The sequence below is a fragment of the Anser anser genome (genome assembly GCF_964211835.1).
Source record: "Anser anser genome assembly, chromosome: 1".
NCBI lineage: Eukaryota > Metazoa > Chordata > Aves > Anseriformes > Anatidae > Anser > Anser anser.
The window spans coordinates 62,026,106-62,044,319 of record NC_139720.1 but is presented as its reverse complement, the minus strand read 5'-3'; the positions used below and the strand labels follow the sequence as shown (position 1 = coordinate 62,044,319).

The window sequence follows — 18,214 nt, the reverse complement described above, 5'->3', positions numbered from 1 at the left end:
AGCAAACAAAAAAAAAATCCACAACCAAATGCAGTTTTCAGATCCAACCCAATACCTACGTGAATCCACAACAGAAATTGCCCTTGGCTTAATCACACTTCGGATAGAGAAGGAAGCTGATACTCCCTTGGGCCTTCTTTTCTCCTAACTCATACCTTTCTGTAAGATCTCTGAAATTCCTACACTCCAAAGGAAAGATCTAATAGTGATGAAGGAACCAAAACCTAAGTATTTCTTCTTAAAATATCACTTCTGCACTTCTTAAGTCAGGTTCTGTTACTGGTGTAGGTTGTTAAGCAGCCTATTGACCAAATTCCTTTCAACTTCAGCAATATGCTGCAGTCTAACTTCCACAGTTCATTACCTGGGGACAAGAAGATCACTCATTTCAAACAGCTTCTTTAGAACCCAAATATAAATTATTATTTTAATCTTCGCTGCTGATTACAGCCTTGCCCATCTTGCTGAGCTTCAAAGCACTCTGGTGGTTTTAATGAAGGATGTTATGCCAGTTGGCTCGTGGATTTTATGTATGATGGATACCAGCAAGGGTTCCGCAAAGAAGAATGCTAATGAGTTACTGGGAGAACCAGAGTGAACAGATTTCAGTAGCAACGAGAAATATATTCGTTAGTATGGGAGGAGAATGTAAATTGAAAAGGAATGTGTGGGGAAAAGAAAGATTAGTTGACCAGACTTCGTATTTTAAAAGTGGACACAACAACCTTGCAACAAACTGAAACACAGGCAACAGATACTGCCAGGCTGGGTCATATCAACGGTGCTGATAGGCAAGATTCAGGTTGTTGGACAGTTGCCATCACAGCGAAGGGCAAGAAACTCTGAAGAAGTCAGTAATGGGATCCAACCTTTCCCATAAAGAAGCACTCATATGCCTTACTGTGCAGATACACAGCAGGTTACATGGGGACTGTTTTCCAGAATTCTTTAACTGAAGAAGGGATGGAAAGAGGATTTTTTTTTGTTTTGTTTTCATATCCTTGCTATTGGATTTCCAAATATTCCTAACAGGCTTGATTCTATTGTGATTCTATTGATCAGTTTTTTTTTTTTTTTTGAAACATGCCAAACTCAGCATCACACAACCAAAGAGCAGTTAGCCACAGTAAAGAATTTTATGTTTTCATGATACATACTTTTCCTTCTTTAAATTTTTAGTCAGCTTTTGGAAGTCATTAACACAAGCAAGTCCAGAGAATGATCAGGCTCGCCAGAGACTGCCAACTTCTATGCAACATAGAAGAAAAAGAAAGTATCAAACTACTAAGATGAATTGCTCCTTGAAAACAAACAAAAGACGCATTTCAGAAAGGTGTAATACTTACTGAACTTGGTTCATGCTCTCAGGGTAGAGTGTGTGGCTCAAAGTACAGGTCTTTCCAAGTGGTATGAATCCTATAGGAATCTTACTGAAAGCAGCCTGGACACATAAGGGGAGTAAATTAACATTTGCATCAGCTGAAAGAAGCTTTCTGTGTGGAGATCACAGCTGTGTCTGATATCACCCCTTTGGCACTAAGCTGCCAGGCACCTCCTTAAATGAGGCAATAATACACAACGACTCAGAACATGGCATCCAAATCTCTGAACCCACCACTGCCAACAGGGTACAAAGGAGCTCTCTGTAATCATTACGAGCATTGTTACATGCAGGTTGGCAGACATGTCCTAACTAATGCATGGGTTCTGTCAGCAATCTGCCATCTTTCTTAATACTGATGGTGGCAGCGCAAGCTCTGCATCTCATTTACCATTGCAGAAATCCCCATCTGACAGAACACCCTTGCATGGCAAAGAGATTTTCTCAGTTAAGGAAAGGAAATTAATTGGTTCCTCTGGCATCCAAGTGATGAAGCAGCAGAAGGTCTAATTTTTGGAGATCACTGACCATGTTATTTTTCTGTAGCACAGTTCAGTAAAAGGGCTTGTCGAAGGAGCAAGTTATTACACTGCACCTCATAACAAGCTGTGCTTTGTGGAATGTTTCAGAAAATCAACATAAAGCACTGCATATCACAATGTACCATCTCCCTCCTGGGTGGTGCTCCTAGCAGCTCCAGGATACTGCAGATCCCCACTGGCTAAATAACATCTATCTCACTTCATGCCCACCTGCTCTCCCTTGCTATCTCTGTTTCACCTGCAAGTGTTAACACACCTCAAACACCCTTCTCTCATTTTCTTCAGAATTGCTTTACAGCTTGCAAAAGACAGGCCATTCGCAGCTCATGCGGTCAGGCTCTGCTCCCTTGGCTACTAGGACCAATGCTTCTGGAATACCTTGCACAGACTCTTATCCAGACAACAGTGGTATGACATACCCGGGTGAAAAGGGAAGCAGAGCACAGCGTGAGGGGGCTGAACTGCAAATCCCTACTCGTAGGACAGAGTGATATGAAGGATGAGAATTCCTTGGCCATAGACATGATGGCAATACTACATTGCAGTACTCTACCCAAAATAGTGCTGGATGCAGAATTTTCTATGCAAATCAATCCCAACTATATCAAGATAATAAGTCAAAAATAGAGATGAAGAACTAGCCAGTAAAGCCTCTAAATTTTTTTTTCCAGAATCTTCAGATTACAGAGGTCTCAGGGATCATCTACAATAATACTAAAATAAAAAAAATGATGCCTCAGAACTAATACAGCTGGCACCCCCTTAAAAACACTGGCATAGTTGCAGAGTTTCTCTTGTCACATTCAGACAAAGCAACTGCCTAAAGAGATGCAATTCTAGCTGCCAAGTATATCATCGTAATCTTGTCTGGATCATTTAATTGAGTTTTTGCCAGCTCTTGCCGGAAGGTTTTGGGAACAATGATCCCCTCCTTTCTTCGATAACACTGTCCTCCCTCTTTGAAAAGAAAAATCTCTCTCATTTCCATTCTGAGTGTTCCACCTTGAGAGGTTACAATTTGCTTTCCATAGCCATCTACACAGGTAGATATTCACAGCTTGAAAAAATGGCAAAACAATCATAAAGCAACAGGAGCGCAGCCATAAGCAAATTCAGTTTCAAGCCTGTATAAATACAAGAAAAACAAGTACTTTTGCCCAATGCTTCTGCAAAACAAAGCAGCATACACAGCTGTCTATGGATCTTTGACAATTGTGCATCGGGCTTCTCAACAATCCCTGCTCTGAAGCTGGAAACTTCCCAAAGATGAGGCTTGGGAGCCATTGCACTCCGTGAGAAAGGGAATGAAGAACAATGGGAAGAATTGCAGGACACTAGCATGGCTGACTTATCATGCAGCATGCTGGCTTGGGATTAGTAAACCGTAGTATCTGCAGAAAAAAAAGCTGGGACCAAGGGGTCACAGTGGATACACAGACACTTTTCCTAAGAAACGGACAAAATTCTAAAAACAACAAACTTCCTCACCTCATCAGCTCTGCGGAGAAGTCCAGTTATGACCTGAAAAACATGGGAAAGTCTTAATCTTTGAGAATTTTATTTTGCAATTACAGTAGAAAGCTGTGAAATTCGTATACAAATTTATTCTTTGGAAAAGATTTAAGAAACAGCTTCTCTTTTGGAACATGCGACTGTTGCTTGCATGGGAAAGGATGCATGCTCAGTGTGCAAACATGATGGGAACAGCGGGGTTCTGAGTGCTTATGAGTATATGCTGGCACCACAACTGATGCCAGCGTAAATGCTTTAACGTTGAATAAACCCAGATAAATCCCTTCTGTATAAATGCAAGAACCGCAACTGGTCAGTGTGTGATTAAGAATAATAAATTCTAAGCTCAGGAGAAATTTGCAGATGTATTCCAACCACTTTCTCTTAAAGTCATTGTACTTCATTTAGCCATTGCCTTATGAAGCCAGTAGTTAGCATTCCTGGAAATGCTTTAACAAAAAACAACCTGCCTTGAAAGAGAGTACTCCCCAGTTATGCTGGCAGTTTGCTCCTGTCATTAATTGTCTTGACAACAGACATTTATTAAATGCATAACATGCTTTGGCATCACTCCCACTTAATTTTTAAATTATTTGATTCCCTCTCAACAAAACACACATTCATCCTGGGCAGTACAGATAGGCTAGTAATAAACTTTGAAAATTAAACCATTAGAGCTACATTACACAGAAAGGAAAAGTTGGAAACATTTCTCCTCAAATAATTTTCTCATTCTAGAATGAGAAAATGCCAAACATTCTTGTTCCCCACCCCATCTCCCATCATCATTTTTAGGCAAAAAAACAGCTATCAGAGTTTCCTTATTCCAAGAAGCTCAAAACACTGACTGAAAACATGGATGCTAAAATAGACAAATCTTCAGTAATAGATGTTGTGATGCTGTTGTCGCATTACACAGACTCAATCTTCTCACCCTCAGCTTGGCTATGATTATCAACAAATAGGACAAAGCTCCTGTAGTACCTCTTGTACTGTGCCATCTCCTCCTGCAATAATGATCAAATCTGTGTTTTCCATCAGTTCCAGCAGCTTTTTTGCTTGCCCTTCATAATCAGTCTGAAGAAACAGAAATACAAACGTGAGAACTCAGGTGATTATTTCTAGGATTTCTCTTCTGTAGAAAAAAAATCTATCCATTTGTTTAATAATTATTCTCATATAAGCACAAAGTACCGTATACTTCTTACATTACATTCACTGAAATTTCTTCACCTTATGAAACAAACCCCTTGCCTAGTACAATATAAAAAGTAAACACACATACACAAAGCCTAAAAGAATACCATAGTAACTCTCATTCGGTGGATCTAGATTATCCAGCAATAATCAAATTTCCAAATAGTTTTACATTTAAATAAAACCACAGGCAAACTACACTCTTGCAGAAAAAAGTCCCATCACCTTTAGCAGCCAAGGTGCTGTATTTCTCCTGAAATACAGGATCAGCTACATGAAAGGCTGCTGCCCAACAGCAGGCTAGGAAGCTGCTGACAGCTGCTTCAGCAGTAAAGAATACACCGACTTTCTAAACCACCAGAACTGTTTTTTTTTTTTTTTTTTTTTTTTTTTGCAAAATGAATGCTTTTTGCAAGGATGTTTCAGTCCCAGTTACTGGCCTAGCCCTGTTTTGCTAACTTTTCAGATCTGAAGTTACAACGTGTCAGTTTTAATTCTTGCAAAACATTTTTTGGTCTTAGGCTAGGGCTATACATTTTCAATGAACAGAAAAGGGCATTAATAAAAGCAGCATTTTAACACCAAACAACAGCTTACAAAATTATTCCAAGACAGGAAGATAACTATTAGGGTACTTCACTGCCAAGACATAGTGACTACTAGACAATCCACATATCACAGCCTCAAAAATCTGCAAAAAGATCAGAATCCCTTCATGTTTACTTTTTGTTCTCTTTCCAAAGAAAACTTCTCTGCTAATTCAGACCATTACAGCTCAGTGTTCTGCTTTTGTGATGGGGATGTTGAATTATCTGGGGATACACTGAAAAAAAATTAGTGGAAAAATAAAAGGTTATTTTTAATTAATTTGAAGAGTTCCACAGCACATCAAAGTTCCTCGCTTCTGAATTCTGCAAGTTCAGGCAAAACTGACAATTTCAACAGCGATGGACATGCACCACTAGCCAGCACGCAAGTATTTAGAGATTTTCCCCTCAAACATGAATTATAGAAGGGCTGCTTTAGACAGTCAGACAAGTAGATGTGCTGCTTTAGCTGAAAATTAAAAAGTCCGTACAGAGTTTGTAAATTAACTGTGAATTAAAACGAAAAAGATTAAGTACTATTTTAAAATCTCAGTAATTATTTCCTCCTACCAGATGCCTATGGGACAACTAAGAATTTCAAGTATACCTAAAATTGAATTTCAGTTCTTCAAGAGCAGAAAGCAAAGCGGACAATATATCTACATTAACAGAACCTCTCAGTTCTTACCTTAACCACAGTTACATCCAAGCCAGATAAGTGCAAAATTGGAGCAGCATTCTTCTCAAAAAGGTTCCTGGCTTTACTAGTTAAAAACAAGGGAAAACTATTTCAATAATCTGGCAGTTAAAAAAAAAAAAAGGAAGAAAAAAATGAATAACAACATGAAATATAGTTAAAAACAGAGCATACAATCTACACAATCAGTCACCAGACCTGCCAGTCAGGAAAGATGAGATTTCATTTGTTTCAAATGTGTTACATTTCTAGACTCATATCTCAGATGTCAGCTTTTTTGTTACAGTTTTAATAAATGCAGAAGAGGTTATCTGGCTTTCTACAAAAATAATTTTAAAAATCAAAACAAGATCTCCAGAGAGAGATTTATTAGAAAAATTAATGACTTACAGAGCAGCAGGCTTTAATACAACAAAGAAAGTCCATTTGGATTTTCAGAAAGATTAAAAATATATATTTATTTACTTTTACATATCATTAAATGTCTGGAAGCAAAATTTGATCTGACCTTCTTTTGTTAAAGGACTCATGCATTTTATGCTTGTAACCGCCTAATAAAATAATTATTCATTAACTATATGTTACTTAGAAGTAGAAATATGAGACCAGAAGTCAGAGACTTTAATTTATTGACACTATGCATTTTTCAGTCATGGGTGTTTTGAATAAAAGCACGTAAGTTCAAGTCCTCCCATGTCAGATATATCATTTCCCTGATATCATTACTGAGATGCAACTGATAGCTTAGCTGATTAGCAGAAATAGACATACATCATATCCAAGATAACTGTTTTCCACTAATGAATATGCAAAAACAGCAGCTGACCTCTTCCAGGAGTCTTGCCCTCAGCCCATATTTAGCCTCCCAGTTTGTAGGCACATCCCTTTCAAGGACAGGTTCCTACAGAAGTAAGATCACTGCTGGCTAACTTCAACTCTTGAAGCAATCAAGGTCATCTCTTATTTCTATAGTTTTTGAGAAGGGAAATGTGCCACATACAAAGGTATGTGGAGGAATGACAAAGACCCAAACACAGGATAAAAGAAAATTTATATATATGTATATATATTTGAAAATAATTCTTTCAACTCAAGCATCTAATTCTGTTCTTCATTGTAATATCTTTGGTGATAGATATTTTGGCATAGTTACACAGCACCAGCTTGGCATCAGAGGGGGGCAAAAATGAGCTCAAAAATTTGGCCGGCTTTTATAGTGAATGGCAGATTAGAAAAACAGAATAAAGCGTAGGGGAGGGGAAATTTTACCCTTTGCAAGCTGCTGGGTTGAGGAACACTGTCGCTTTCTTCAGTGGCATACTGGAAGGAATCAGCTGGTTGCCAAAAACCTTAATAAGAAAAAAAGAGCACAGTTCGATTTCCCTTTTAAGCACATTAGTAAAGCAGTTCAAAATAATGCATCTCCCCAAATGTCAGTAGGCTTTCACTTTCAAGCCTCATGACAACCAAATGACTTCCATCTGCAGTCATTGTACAGGTCTCCTATTCAAAGATCACTACGCTTAGCAACAGCTCACACCATTGTCATAAGAAATCTTTATCTCATTTTTACAGTTCAACCAATTTTTTTTTTTTGGTCAAATTCTAGTTGTCTGGCAAGGGAGATCCAGGGAGAACTATCCTTGACTCTAAGGTTATTTGATTTTCCCGTGTAATTCTGATGCACCTGCTTGCCATCTTCTTCTTGCGCCTTCTTCCACTTCTGTCCTTCATTTCTCATTATCTCCTCTGCTTATTTTTGTATTTTCTATGCTTAAGTTTTTGAAAATACAAAAGAAGATAATCACCAGAGAGTTTGCCCTCACCTATGTGCAAACCCACTGTTTCCTCAGACACTTTTTCCTCCTCCTCTTTATAACAACCACTCAGTTCCTCTTCATCTTTTAATCCAGTTCCGAACAGATGCCTTGATTTTAAGTTCTTTGAGAGTTACTTCATGCAGCCTCTTGTGCCTTTTAGCCATTTGTACCTATGTCCACAGCTTTTCAGCACAGGAGAGGCACGAGAAGGCAAGGCTTCCACACATTACTTCCCACTCTGCAGACTTCTTTTAGCTCATCTAAAGGCATCCTCACTACCGCACAAATCAAACTGGTTTGGGATACAAGGCTGACAACATTCAGCAGTACCAACCAGAAGCCCTGGAAATAAAGCAGGAACAAAAGGCTACTGTGCTGAACATGACACTGTCATCTGTCCCTACTTTCTTTTCCCTTTACTTTAAAGGTTAATCCCCTGGCAGGAATTTTTATATTGAAGAAGGCAGACACTGTGCACAAAACACTGTAGATTTTAGTGATCATTAGCTGTTTAAAGTTGAAATTACTTCCCCTTGCCAACTTCGCTCAGGAAGCCTCAGTTAGAAGTGTGCAGCTGGCTATGTCACTTAAAACATTCAAATTTCTTCTTCAAGAAAGAAGAAGGATAAGAGAAGTTGCTAAGAGTAAAGGAATGGTCAAAGAAAGGGAAATAAATCAACAGCTCCTTAGTTTTACCACAAAATTAGCTGGCAAAATGAACTATGTGTTTTATTGCATTTAGGGGAGAGAGGGGGGACAGGATTGGGAAAGACAGGAGACCTCTGGCACGTTACTGCTGTTAAAAACAATTAATTATTTACTTGGGGGAGCACGATGTGATGTATTTGCTTGCTCTAAACAACCTAAAAAGGCTTATAAAAAATTTAGGAGTACTGACATGATCATTTCTTTATATAATATACTTAGACATTTATGTTACATATGGGGGCACTTCTAAAGCAAATTCAGATTTTTAAGACAGGAAATAAAAAAATAATAATGCAACATTTTCAAAGTTTTGTGGTTTTTTTTGTTGTTGTTGTTTTTCTCCCAGAGCCCAATGTAAGGAAAGCCAACTTAAAGCCATTAAAAATTGTTATTAAATATATATGAAGCTATTATTTAGGAAAGGCAATGCCTTTTTCAATTCCTTGTTAAAGCAAAACTCCAGGTGTTGCGTTTCTGGATTCCTAGTATGAAACTTACTATTTTGCAATTATGAAAAACCCATTACAAAAAGGCTTTACGGCGTTTTATGAACACAAACAGAGAAACAATATTCCATCACGGAAAACCATTCCCGCTTCACAGACTGAATTTGTCACCTAAGCACGACCTGTCTCATACAGACCCAGAGTGCACTAACATCAATCAGAGAGGCCACGTCTGCAAAGCCCATAGCTGGCTGACACCGGTTTGTTTGGGAGAGGGAGGTGTAAAAGGTTTTCAGTTTGGTAAATGGGTTCTTCATTGGGGAACCCTTCTGTAATCATTTGCCACCCCAAGGTTGTCATTGCAAACTGGTATTTTAATTCGGACATGCACTGTGGAGTTTTTGCAGGAAGTACTGCTATAGGGGATGCTTTGGCAGCAAGGCAGGTTATCAGCAATTTGGTATTGTTCTAGGCTTAAGAACTCAAACAACTTACATAAAAATAATAGGGGGCCCCTCCCACTTCACTCAGACCAAGCTTTTTTTTGAGTGAGCCTGCCTCTATTTTTCTCAGCACTTATACAGCGCTGTAAACACAAGTAGCATTTTTCAAACAATTACAGATTGTTGCTATTCCAAAGATTAAACCAGACATTTAATGCCTTGCTACTGTATTGCTGTGCGTTTTCAAGCTGTATTTGGCACTAACACATCAGTGAGAACAGAAATTACAGCATGAACTTTCTGGTTCATTCCTTTCTAACGCAGGAGTCTTCTGCAGGATATCTTCCCAAGCTTTACCCCCCTGCAATTGTAGGAAGCTCTATTTAATTTATAAGAATAAGCTTCAAATACTGAAGTATTAACTGCTATTTCTGGGAAAAAAAAAAAAAAGCTATTGCTTTGATATCTGTGCAGTGAAAATGAATACAGAAAGCATAAAAATGAAGAACAGGTTCTTTGAGTTGGTATAGTCAAATACTGTATGTATTGAACTCTGAAGGTATCATTTTTGAAAGCAATATTTTCTTTTTTTTTTAGTTATTATATTTTTAACTATAAAATTATTATATTTTTTTCCTCATTCTTCCATGAGACTTGAGCTCCCTTACATCTATTTTGGCAAAAAATTCCACAGTCCAGATCAAGTTGCCGTGAACATCTTTCCTTCAACATCTGGCAGATAAAAACTGGGATTACGCAGGTGCACCACTGCTATAAAGCAGGGTAACCTCAAGCAAAGATCTTTAATGAGAAAAATAACGTTCAGCATTCTTCTCAGGCTCCAGTACGTAGCAATGGGAGCAGTATCACGCCCTGCAAAATCTCTAACATCTGGCATGGAGAAGTGGGTTTAAAATTAAATTTGTTTGAAAGAGGTAGAAAGACTCTTAAAATCCTGCACGACACCACCGAGGCAACCAGAGCTATCGGCACAGCGTCCTTGATGAAGGCGCTCGGGGATGAACAGAGAAGGGTGAAGTCTGCCCAGCGGAGCGCTAACTGAAGCGGTTTGCCCTGCCCTTGCCCCGACAACACGCCTCGTGGTGGATCTCAGATTGCAGTCTCCTGTCTCGTCTTCTTTCTACCAGAAAATTTCAGGCCCAGAGGAATGCAGTCAGCAGAAAGAGAGGCCTGGGTAGCTGGAGCAGTCACTGAGGTGTACCCCAGCGATAGCACCCCAGCTTCGGGCTGGAGGCCGGCCGCCCTTCGGTGCCTGAGCAGCAGGACGCAGATGGCAGCATTGTAAGGCTCGTCACGGAGAGAGGGCCTGCTGGGAGAAGCCCAGGAGCCCTGCATGGCCAAGATAAGAGGGGATTTTAATCTAATTTTATCACTTTAGATGGTATTACCTCGGCTTCTTGGCACGCAGCTCTTCGTAGCAGGTTATCGCTGTTAGGTAAGACAGAACGGAGAGTGGACATTAGGTTGAGTAAGTTTAAAACAATTTGCTCATTTTCACGATATAGGTCTGTACCCTTTTTACACATGCTTTAACAGCTCTAAAATAAAAAATACAGGTTCTTTAAGGCCTATTTAACACACGTTTAAGGATAAAATGCCCTTGTAAACACACATGCATAATTTTTATTTTTTTAGCATGTACACGCGAACACACAGTGTTTTCGATAGTAAATCAAAGCAGGAAACAAAGAGAAGGATGCCAAGCGTGCTGAGATTACAAAAGCCACGAGACACTGTACAGCTGTGATTTAATTTTAAATTGCTACATAACTGTACAACTGTACTCCAATCTAAGTTTTTTTTTCAATGCTAATATTACCTGTTTTTTACACCGAAGGTACTTCCCACTCTGACAGTACAGAAGAGCGTTAGAGTAGACTTAAGCATAACTTACATGGACTTAAATCTGTGTGCCTTACAACTGCGAACTCCCCCATCCATCGGACTGTAAGCTGGACATGTTAATGCAGCACATACCACCCAGCCAGGTCTGCGCATGGACTAAAGCTACAACTCAAAGAGGTGAAAATCACTCACCTCACCTCAGTGAAATTTATAAATAAAAAAGAAAGTGTTGGTATTAGACATGCCACTGACGGTCATGTCAGAAAGAGATTCCAGGCTAATCCTTGTGCTTGTCATTGGTGACGGACAGCATTAGCACGGCAGCGGGCAGCCACACCAGAGACTGAGCTACTGAGTGCAGAACACAACTCAGTTCTTCTCCAGACCCAAAAATGCCCTTTTGGGACTCCCGGACAAAAAAGAGAGTCCTGTTCTGCAGCACCCAGTCTCACCTGTCCTACAGACGCCAGACACTTCCCGCTCCTTGCTAAAACCAAAAAATTCCATCAGTTTTCCCTTGGCAGTATCTGGCAAGACAGTACAGCCTTGCCTCAAAAATCTCCAATACAAAAAATCAATACCAGTTATATTCAGCGTAACACATACCAAAATTAACATATTAGACCCATTAAAGGGACTCAAGGCCAGCCATGAAAAGCAATTGACTGGGAAAGCAGCACACTCCCATCCCAAACTGTGGCTCATTGGGCCAAATTCTGCAGCTGAAATGGCAGAAGAGAAGGCAAAGCCTTGGCCAGAACAATGGACCCACGGAGGAGTGGGATCTGTCCCATTCCACAAGCCTAGACTATTCATCTGTCACTGGAGCCATATAAATCACTGCTTCTGCCATCACCAAAAGATGCTGCAGTGCCCTGAAAGGAGAAGTCGGGCGACTTTAGGTGAGATACTGAGCTGAGTTCTGAGAACATAACTGTGAAGCAAAAAAAGATTTATTCTTAGTCAAAGTAAAAAGACTAAGGGAGAACTCACGCATGGAAAAAGAAAACATGTAAATAATACCCCATCAAGATAACAAGTAACTGGAATGTCTAAAAAAATTTCCTTGGAGGCACAACAATGCTTTTAACTGCCACGTTATCTCCTTAAGACCAAAGCAGTAAGCCATTTGTATTAACTACCTGAAATATTACTTAGAGGAGCAGCAGGCCTGTGTTTGATTGCGCTAATCTAACGAAAGAGCACCAGACCTAACGAAAGAGCACCAGTTAAAATAACTCTCTCTGCACAGGTTTGTGTACGGAGCTAAACCCGAGTGCTGCAGCTAATTCCCATTCGATCAGGACAGCACGGGGGGCTGCATCCACGCTGCCCTGCTGATTACAAGCCCTCACCCACGGACTTTTCCCCCACCCGTGATTATGTATGGCTAGAGGAAATACAAAGCAATTGCAATGTCAATATATAAAGCTGAAATATTATGGGGTACCAAGAAAACCCCACTACCAAATGATGGCTGCATAGCTGATCCATTTGCGAACTGCAGTCCTGACCTCATTAACAAATTCTAGTCAAGTCTGTGTCATCTGATTGCTGCACATCGCTGCTGCTTTGCTCAGAAATCAAGCTGGGTCACATCACCAGCCAGTCTGTTTCCTGGTGCCTGCAACCTTATAATGCCTGCAGCGTTGATGATCTTTAAAATCGAGTCCAGCATAACTTTCAAAAGCACTCGAAAGATACTGCGTTGTCTGTCCCAACCTGCAAATACCCCCAAAATAATGATCAAGAAGCTGTGAGAGGCCTGCAGCCACAGCGAGTGGCTTGGGACAACCAGCTCCCCTGGAAGCGACTGTACCATGAGCGCCTAAAGCAGCTTTGGATGCGAGATCCCCTTTCAGGCAGGGTTACCAGCATTAAATCTAAGACTCTGAAGTATGTTCAGCCAACAAGAAGCCTAAAAGCACTCTGTTTGACCAAAGCTGTGCGCACAGGACCAGTCTCCAGAGCTACCACAGAACTCCTTCCAGAGTTTATCTTCACAGAGAGCATTTTGGCTGCTTCCAACACAACAAGACCACAGCATCCTCTGCTTGGTATCAGCCTTTACTTTCAGCTTGGCTTTGGAAGGACATGAAAGACAAACCTACGTTTGAATCAGCTTTACCCAAGAACTGGAATTTATGCCCCACGTTTTTTGATGAAGTTTTGATGAAATAAAGTGGGCCGCTGAGGAAGAGATATGCAGAAAGGTGACCAAGTGAGTTATCACTTGGCAAACACTCAGAGACTAACGCTCAAATTACAGATAAGAATAAGACTCGGATTGCTGGCAAGCAGTCAAAGGCCCAGATGCTTTGCCAGCATTTTCTATGGAGAAAGTCAATACTTCAATGCATACAGAGCTCGGCTGAGTATCTGAGGGGTCCACTGCCTCAGTGCAATGCAGAAGTCCCCATCCTGACCAGGATGATCACTTACCCAGCGGCACCACTGCAATGCTCTGGCCAAACTGGACAACCAGTTAAGCTGAGATTAAACTCCTGCTGGCCTGCCGTCGCTGGTGACTCACTGCACCACCTGGACACACAGCGAGCAGCAACAGCCCTCCTTAGGAGAGCAGATCCAGGGCAGGAACCGGGAAGTGAGAGGGGATTCCAAATCCGGTGGAAGCTTTAAAATAATCAAATGGTATCTTTTCTTGCTGTTTTATTCATCAGTAAGGAACCATCTCAAGAAAAGACAAAATACAGAATACAATTCAAAAGGTTTTTAATTTTATACTGTGACTCCTTACATTAATGAATTCACTGAGCACCAGCAGCTACCACACAGAAACACAGCCAGAATTGTTATGTGCCCTCTTTCCATCCTACTAAGTAAGAGACAAAAAAAAAAAAAGCAAGTTGCTTACTTTTCTGCAATTAATCTCATCTATGTTAAACAGAAGTACAGCACTGCATATGAGCACATATCTGACAATCTGCACACCCTCTAAGGTTGGATCTGGTGTACCTGTCGTATGATATGCTGTTGGTTAAAATGAAGTTAACACACACATTCAGGTAATCCAGAGAAATTAAAGGGAAACAACCTCACATGTGACAACACTGAGTTCCTGTCTTTCTTCTTCAATATTCCAAGGGTATTTGCTATCTCAAATGCAAGACAACAGATTTTACAAGTATATTCCTTTATGAGAACCAAAGGAATTTTAAGGCTCACCAAGGTTTTATAAGAATAGCAAGAGGGTTTTAATTAAAAGTAGTTCAACCAGACATTATGTCTATCACTCTACATCTGAAAAGCCTTTGCCACCTCCTGACTGATGTCTCTTTTGAAGAGGTGCTCTCCATTGCATTACGTATCTAGAGTGGCTGAATCACAAATGGTGAAGGGGAAACCAGCACAAAGCTTCCTCTGTACTCTTCCGGTTCATTTAAAAAGCCCTGACTTTTAAACCAGTCGGCGTTTGCACAAACACCTCCAGAGATGAAAGGCTAACACACTGATCCGAAACTAAATGCTGCATGAAGAAAGTAAGACTGGGCTACGAAGCTCCTTGGCCCTTACAGTTACTGTCACCGACAACCTTCAGTCTCACTCGGTGAGGAATCCTTTCACTCCAGTGCCCCTCTCTCCTGTACAGCCTACATAGCACAAGGGCATCCACATCAGACCCCTGGTGCAGCCTGCTGGAAGGAGACAACCAGCTCCATTTCCCCACAGGGGAGATACACACAGGTCAAGTCTGGAGAAGGCAACATTCTCCTCATCCCTGTCTGCCCGTGTAGCATCCTGTAAAGTCTTAAGCCAGTACCCCAGAGCTCTTCTGTCCCTACAGGCATGCAGAGACTGACTACGGAAGAGTAGCCATTTATTTGCAGGACAGATTGTTACTTGCAATGGCTCCACTTAAGGCAGACATCATAGCCTCTGCATCCAAAAGAAGAATGAACCTTGAGAAGTCAGAAAAGCAAATTATCTTCTCCTTGCCAGAGAAATAACTTAGAAATTCCATGAGAATGGAAAAGCCAAGAAGAAGGATGCAGGAGGGGAAAAAACTTTCTTCAGCTGCAAATAAATGAGCAAGACCTCAGACAGCTAATTCCAGGAAGTCAGAGGCTAATCTGAACTGATGCTGTGCTAAAGCAAGCCCCTTCGTCAGAAAACCTGGTGATGCCAGAAACTGAAGCATAAGACTTCGCTAAACCTTTAATCTGTTCTAAAAGGGCAAATATAAGTCTAGCAAAGTACGCCTGATGCATAGTAATTTGGCCTCATATGTCGACAGCAGCAAGCCTCACGGCCAGCGCAGCCCACGCGCGGCTCCCTCACTGACCTCTCCAAGCGCTGCCTGCAGCAGGTTCTGCACGGGGTGACAGCACCTCACACGCTCCCCAGCGCACCTGGTACATAAGCAATGACACTGGGGATGACTGAATGTATCAAAAAAACCCACAAAATCCATTTGGAGGCAAAACAGAAGGTGCAGAGAGGGACCCTGGCCTATCCCTGCTGTCCAGCAGCCACAAGATAAGGCCTTTGCTGGGCACATGGTAGCAGGGAAGAGCTGCTGAGATAACCTCAAACTTTTACACTCTTGCCACCAGGCTTGTTTGTCTCTCCTTCTATTCTCTGGCTAAAACAAACCTCCACAGAGAACAAGAAATGGCTAAACAGTTGTTACTTTTTCCCAAACTACTTAACTCTCCAAAAGCACTCGTACAGCTGTGCTGCACTCTGCATCAAAGTCACACAGAGCTGTTTGCCATCACAGGATTTCCTACCTTGCATTTCCTATGTGCAGTACGGAAATGGTGTGTGTTTTCCCTTGCAGATAAAAAGGGAAGATCGAAGAACAGGATGATTTTTCCCCCACTACATCACCTGGGTTAAAGCACTGTGCCTATATTCGGTGTAAAAAACCTCTGAGTGCTGAAATGTAGATACCAGCAGTTCCCTTAGTCTTTTGCCTCTCATGTTTTTCTCTTTATTCACCTTTGGTTCTGACAGCACATCACCTACGCTGTGATCACTTTCTCTGTGATCCTAAGCTGTTTTCACAGGTACTGCGAGAGAACCGCGCAGGGAGTGAACACAGCCAAACCCCACGGCGTACAGGCACACGAATTCACAGAAACAGGCATAAAGGGGAGGCTGGTTGTGCCTGACGCTGCTCCTAGGCCCCCTCAGGTGCCCACTCCCCATGTGCACAAGGAGCAGATTTAGCCTTTTTCCTAGTGCTCTGTCTCAGTAGCTCTCTCCAGCACCCAGGGCAGCCGCGCTGGCATCCATGGCAAGAGGAGGCCAGGGGAGAGGCCACGCAGCGTACCTGGGGTGGGCACGGGACCCTCTGCCCCAACAGCCAGCCCCTCACAGGGATGCTGCCGAGCAATTTCTTCCTCCGTCCTTTTTACATTTAGTTTATTAAAACTGGCTAACGGGTATCTAAAACAGCAGCATCATTTGTGATGACTTATTTGCATTTCGCTATTTTATCTGGACTCAAAGTTGAAGCCTTCAGAAGGAAAAGCGGAATGCAAGCCCAAGGACTCACTGAAGGAAGGCATTACAAAGCCAACCTGTTGAGCACCAACACCTCTGCTTACAGCACGGCCATACCCCGCACCTCTCTGCGGGCCGGTGCGTGTAACCACGATGTCACCAGCACTTCCACACGCCCAACATCATTCTCCCTCTCCCCAAAACCCACCCTACCATCCTCGCCCTCCACCGAAACCAGAGGTGCTGGGGGAGAGTTTCGGGCTGCTCGCCTGCACCCAGCAGAGCCCTTTAGCTGCAGGCGAGCAGCCAGCACCTAACGCGATTTAAAATCTCCCCGGGCCCCGACCTCCCCCTGAAGCCGCCCCCAGGCCGGGGGCCGGCCGCTGTCGGAGCCGCACCCCCCTCAGCGGCCCTTACCGGTGCCTGCCGTGCAGCCAGCTCGCCCCCCAGCCCAGCAGGCCGGCCCCCAGCGCCGTCTTCTTCCAGTGGCTCCGCAGGGTCGCCAGCACCCTCCTGGCCCCGGCCATGCCGCCGGGGAAGCGGGCCCGGCCGCCGGGAAGCCGCGCTCAGCCCGCGGCCGCCGCCGCCCGGCTCGGCTGGAAACGGCTCCCCCGGCCCCGCGTTCCGCACGGCCCCGGCGGGCCCCCGAAGTCGCTTAAAAGCCCAGATCCCAAGAAAAAGCCTTTTCACGGCCCTGCCGCTGTCCCGCCGGGCTGCCCAAGGCCACCGCCAGGAGCCAGGGGAGCGGTGGCCCCACACAGGTGTCTCGCAGAATCACGGAATCATTAAGGTTGGAAGAGACCTCCAAGACCATCTGGTCCAACCATCCCCCTACCACCAATGCCACCCACTAACCATGTCCCCAAGCACCACGTCCAGCCTTTCCTTGAACACCCCCAGGGACGGTGACTCCACCACCTCCCTGGGCAACGCGTTCCAGTGCCTGACTGCTCTTCTGAGAAGAAATGTCTACCGATTTCTAACCTAAATGTCCCCTGGTGCAACATCCAACATACAAAACAATCCCAGAAACTATTTCTAAAGGTCCAGACAGCTGTCCAGATGGCGTCTGGCCTAGGAAATGCCTGGGACTTGCTGTCTAAGCCCCAGCAAGTGGGTGCACCAGGAGAAACGTCTCCAGCCCCCCCGGAGGGCAGGCCCTGCTCGTGGGGATGCCATGCGGCCCCAGTGTCACGCAGGGCGAGGAGGGGACGTGAGCAAGTGACAGGTCCCAGCTTCGCAAGGGGACAAGTGCTCGGACAGCCCAGGGGTGACAGCCCCGTCCAGCCTTCATGCCTGGCTTTGTCGGATGCCTGGAAGAGCACAAGCAGCCACAGAGATACATCAGGGAGGTGCTGAATGTGCTGATAAACAAAGAGATCCTCCCCGTCCTGTGAAAAACAAAAACTCAACATGAATCATTGGCTAAATAAGTGGTGTAAGGAAGCGCTCTGCTTTTGGAGAACACTGCCCTCCTTCCACCAGGGCTTATAGATTGGTGGTGACAAAGACCCCGTCTGCACGGGACCAGCTGGTTGGGGCAATG

The 18,214-nt window shown here is 43.1% G+C and overlaps 1 protein-coding gene across 2 annotated transcripts in view; it reads right to left on the bottom strand.

The window, feature by feature from the left end:
• The window catches only part of AGK (acylglycerol kinase), a 31,670-nt gene extending 14,191 nt beyond the window's left edge, over positions 1–17,479 (bottom strand). For both annotated transcript variants that reach the window (XM_083801126.1, XM_083801127.1), the window contains exons 1-7: positions 17,086–17,479; positions 10,743–10,782; positions 7,186–7,265; positions 5,908–5,983; positions 4,420–4,512; positions 3,412–3,444; positions 1,347–1,441 (exon numbers count right to left, since the gene is read on the bottom strand). In XM_083801126.1, the coding sequence (XP_083657252.1) occupies positions 1,347–1,441; positions 3,412–3,444; positions 4,420–4,512; positions 5,908–5,983; positions 7,186–7,265; positions 10,743–10,782; positions 17,086–17,195 (527 nt within the window). In that variant the 5' untranslated portion in view covers positions 17,196–17,479. The remainder of the gene's footprint in view (positions 1–1,346; positions 1,442–3,411; positions 3,445–4,419; positions 4,513–5,907; positions 5,984–7,185; positions 7,266–10,742; positions 10,783–17,085) is intronic.
• Positions 17,480–18,214: the final 735 nt, after the last annotated feature.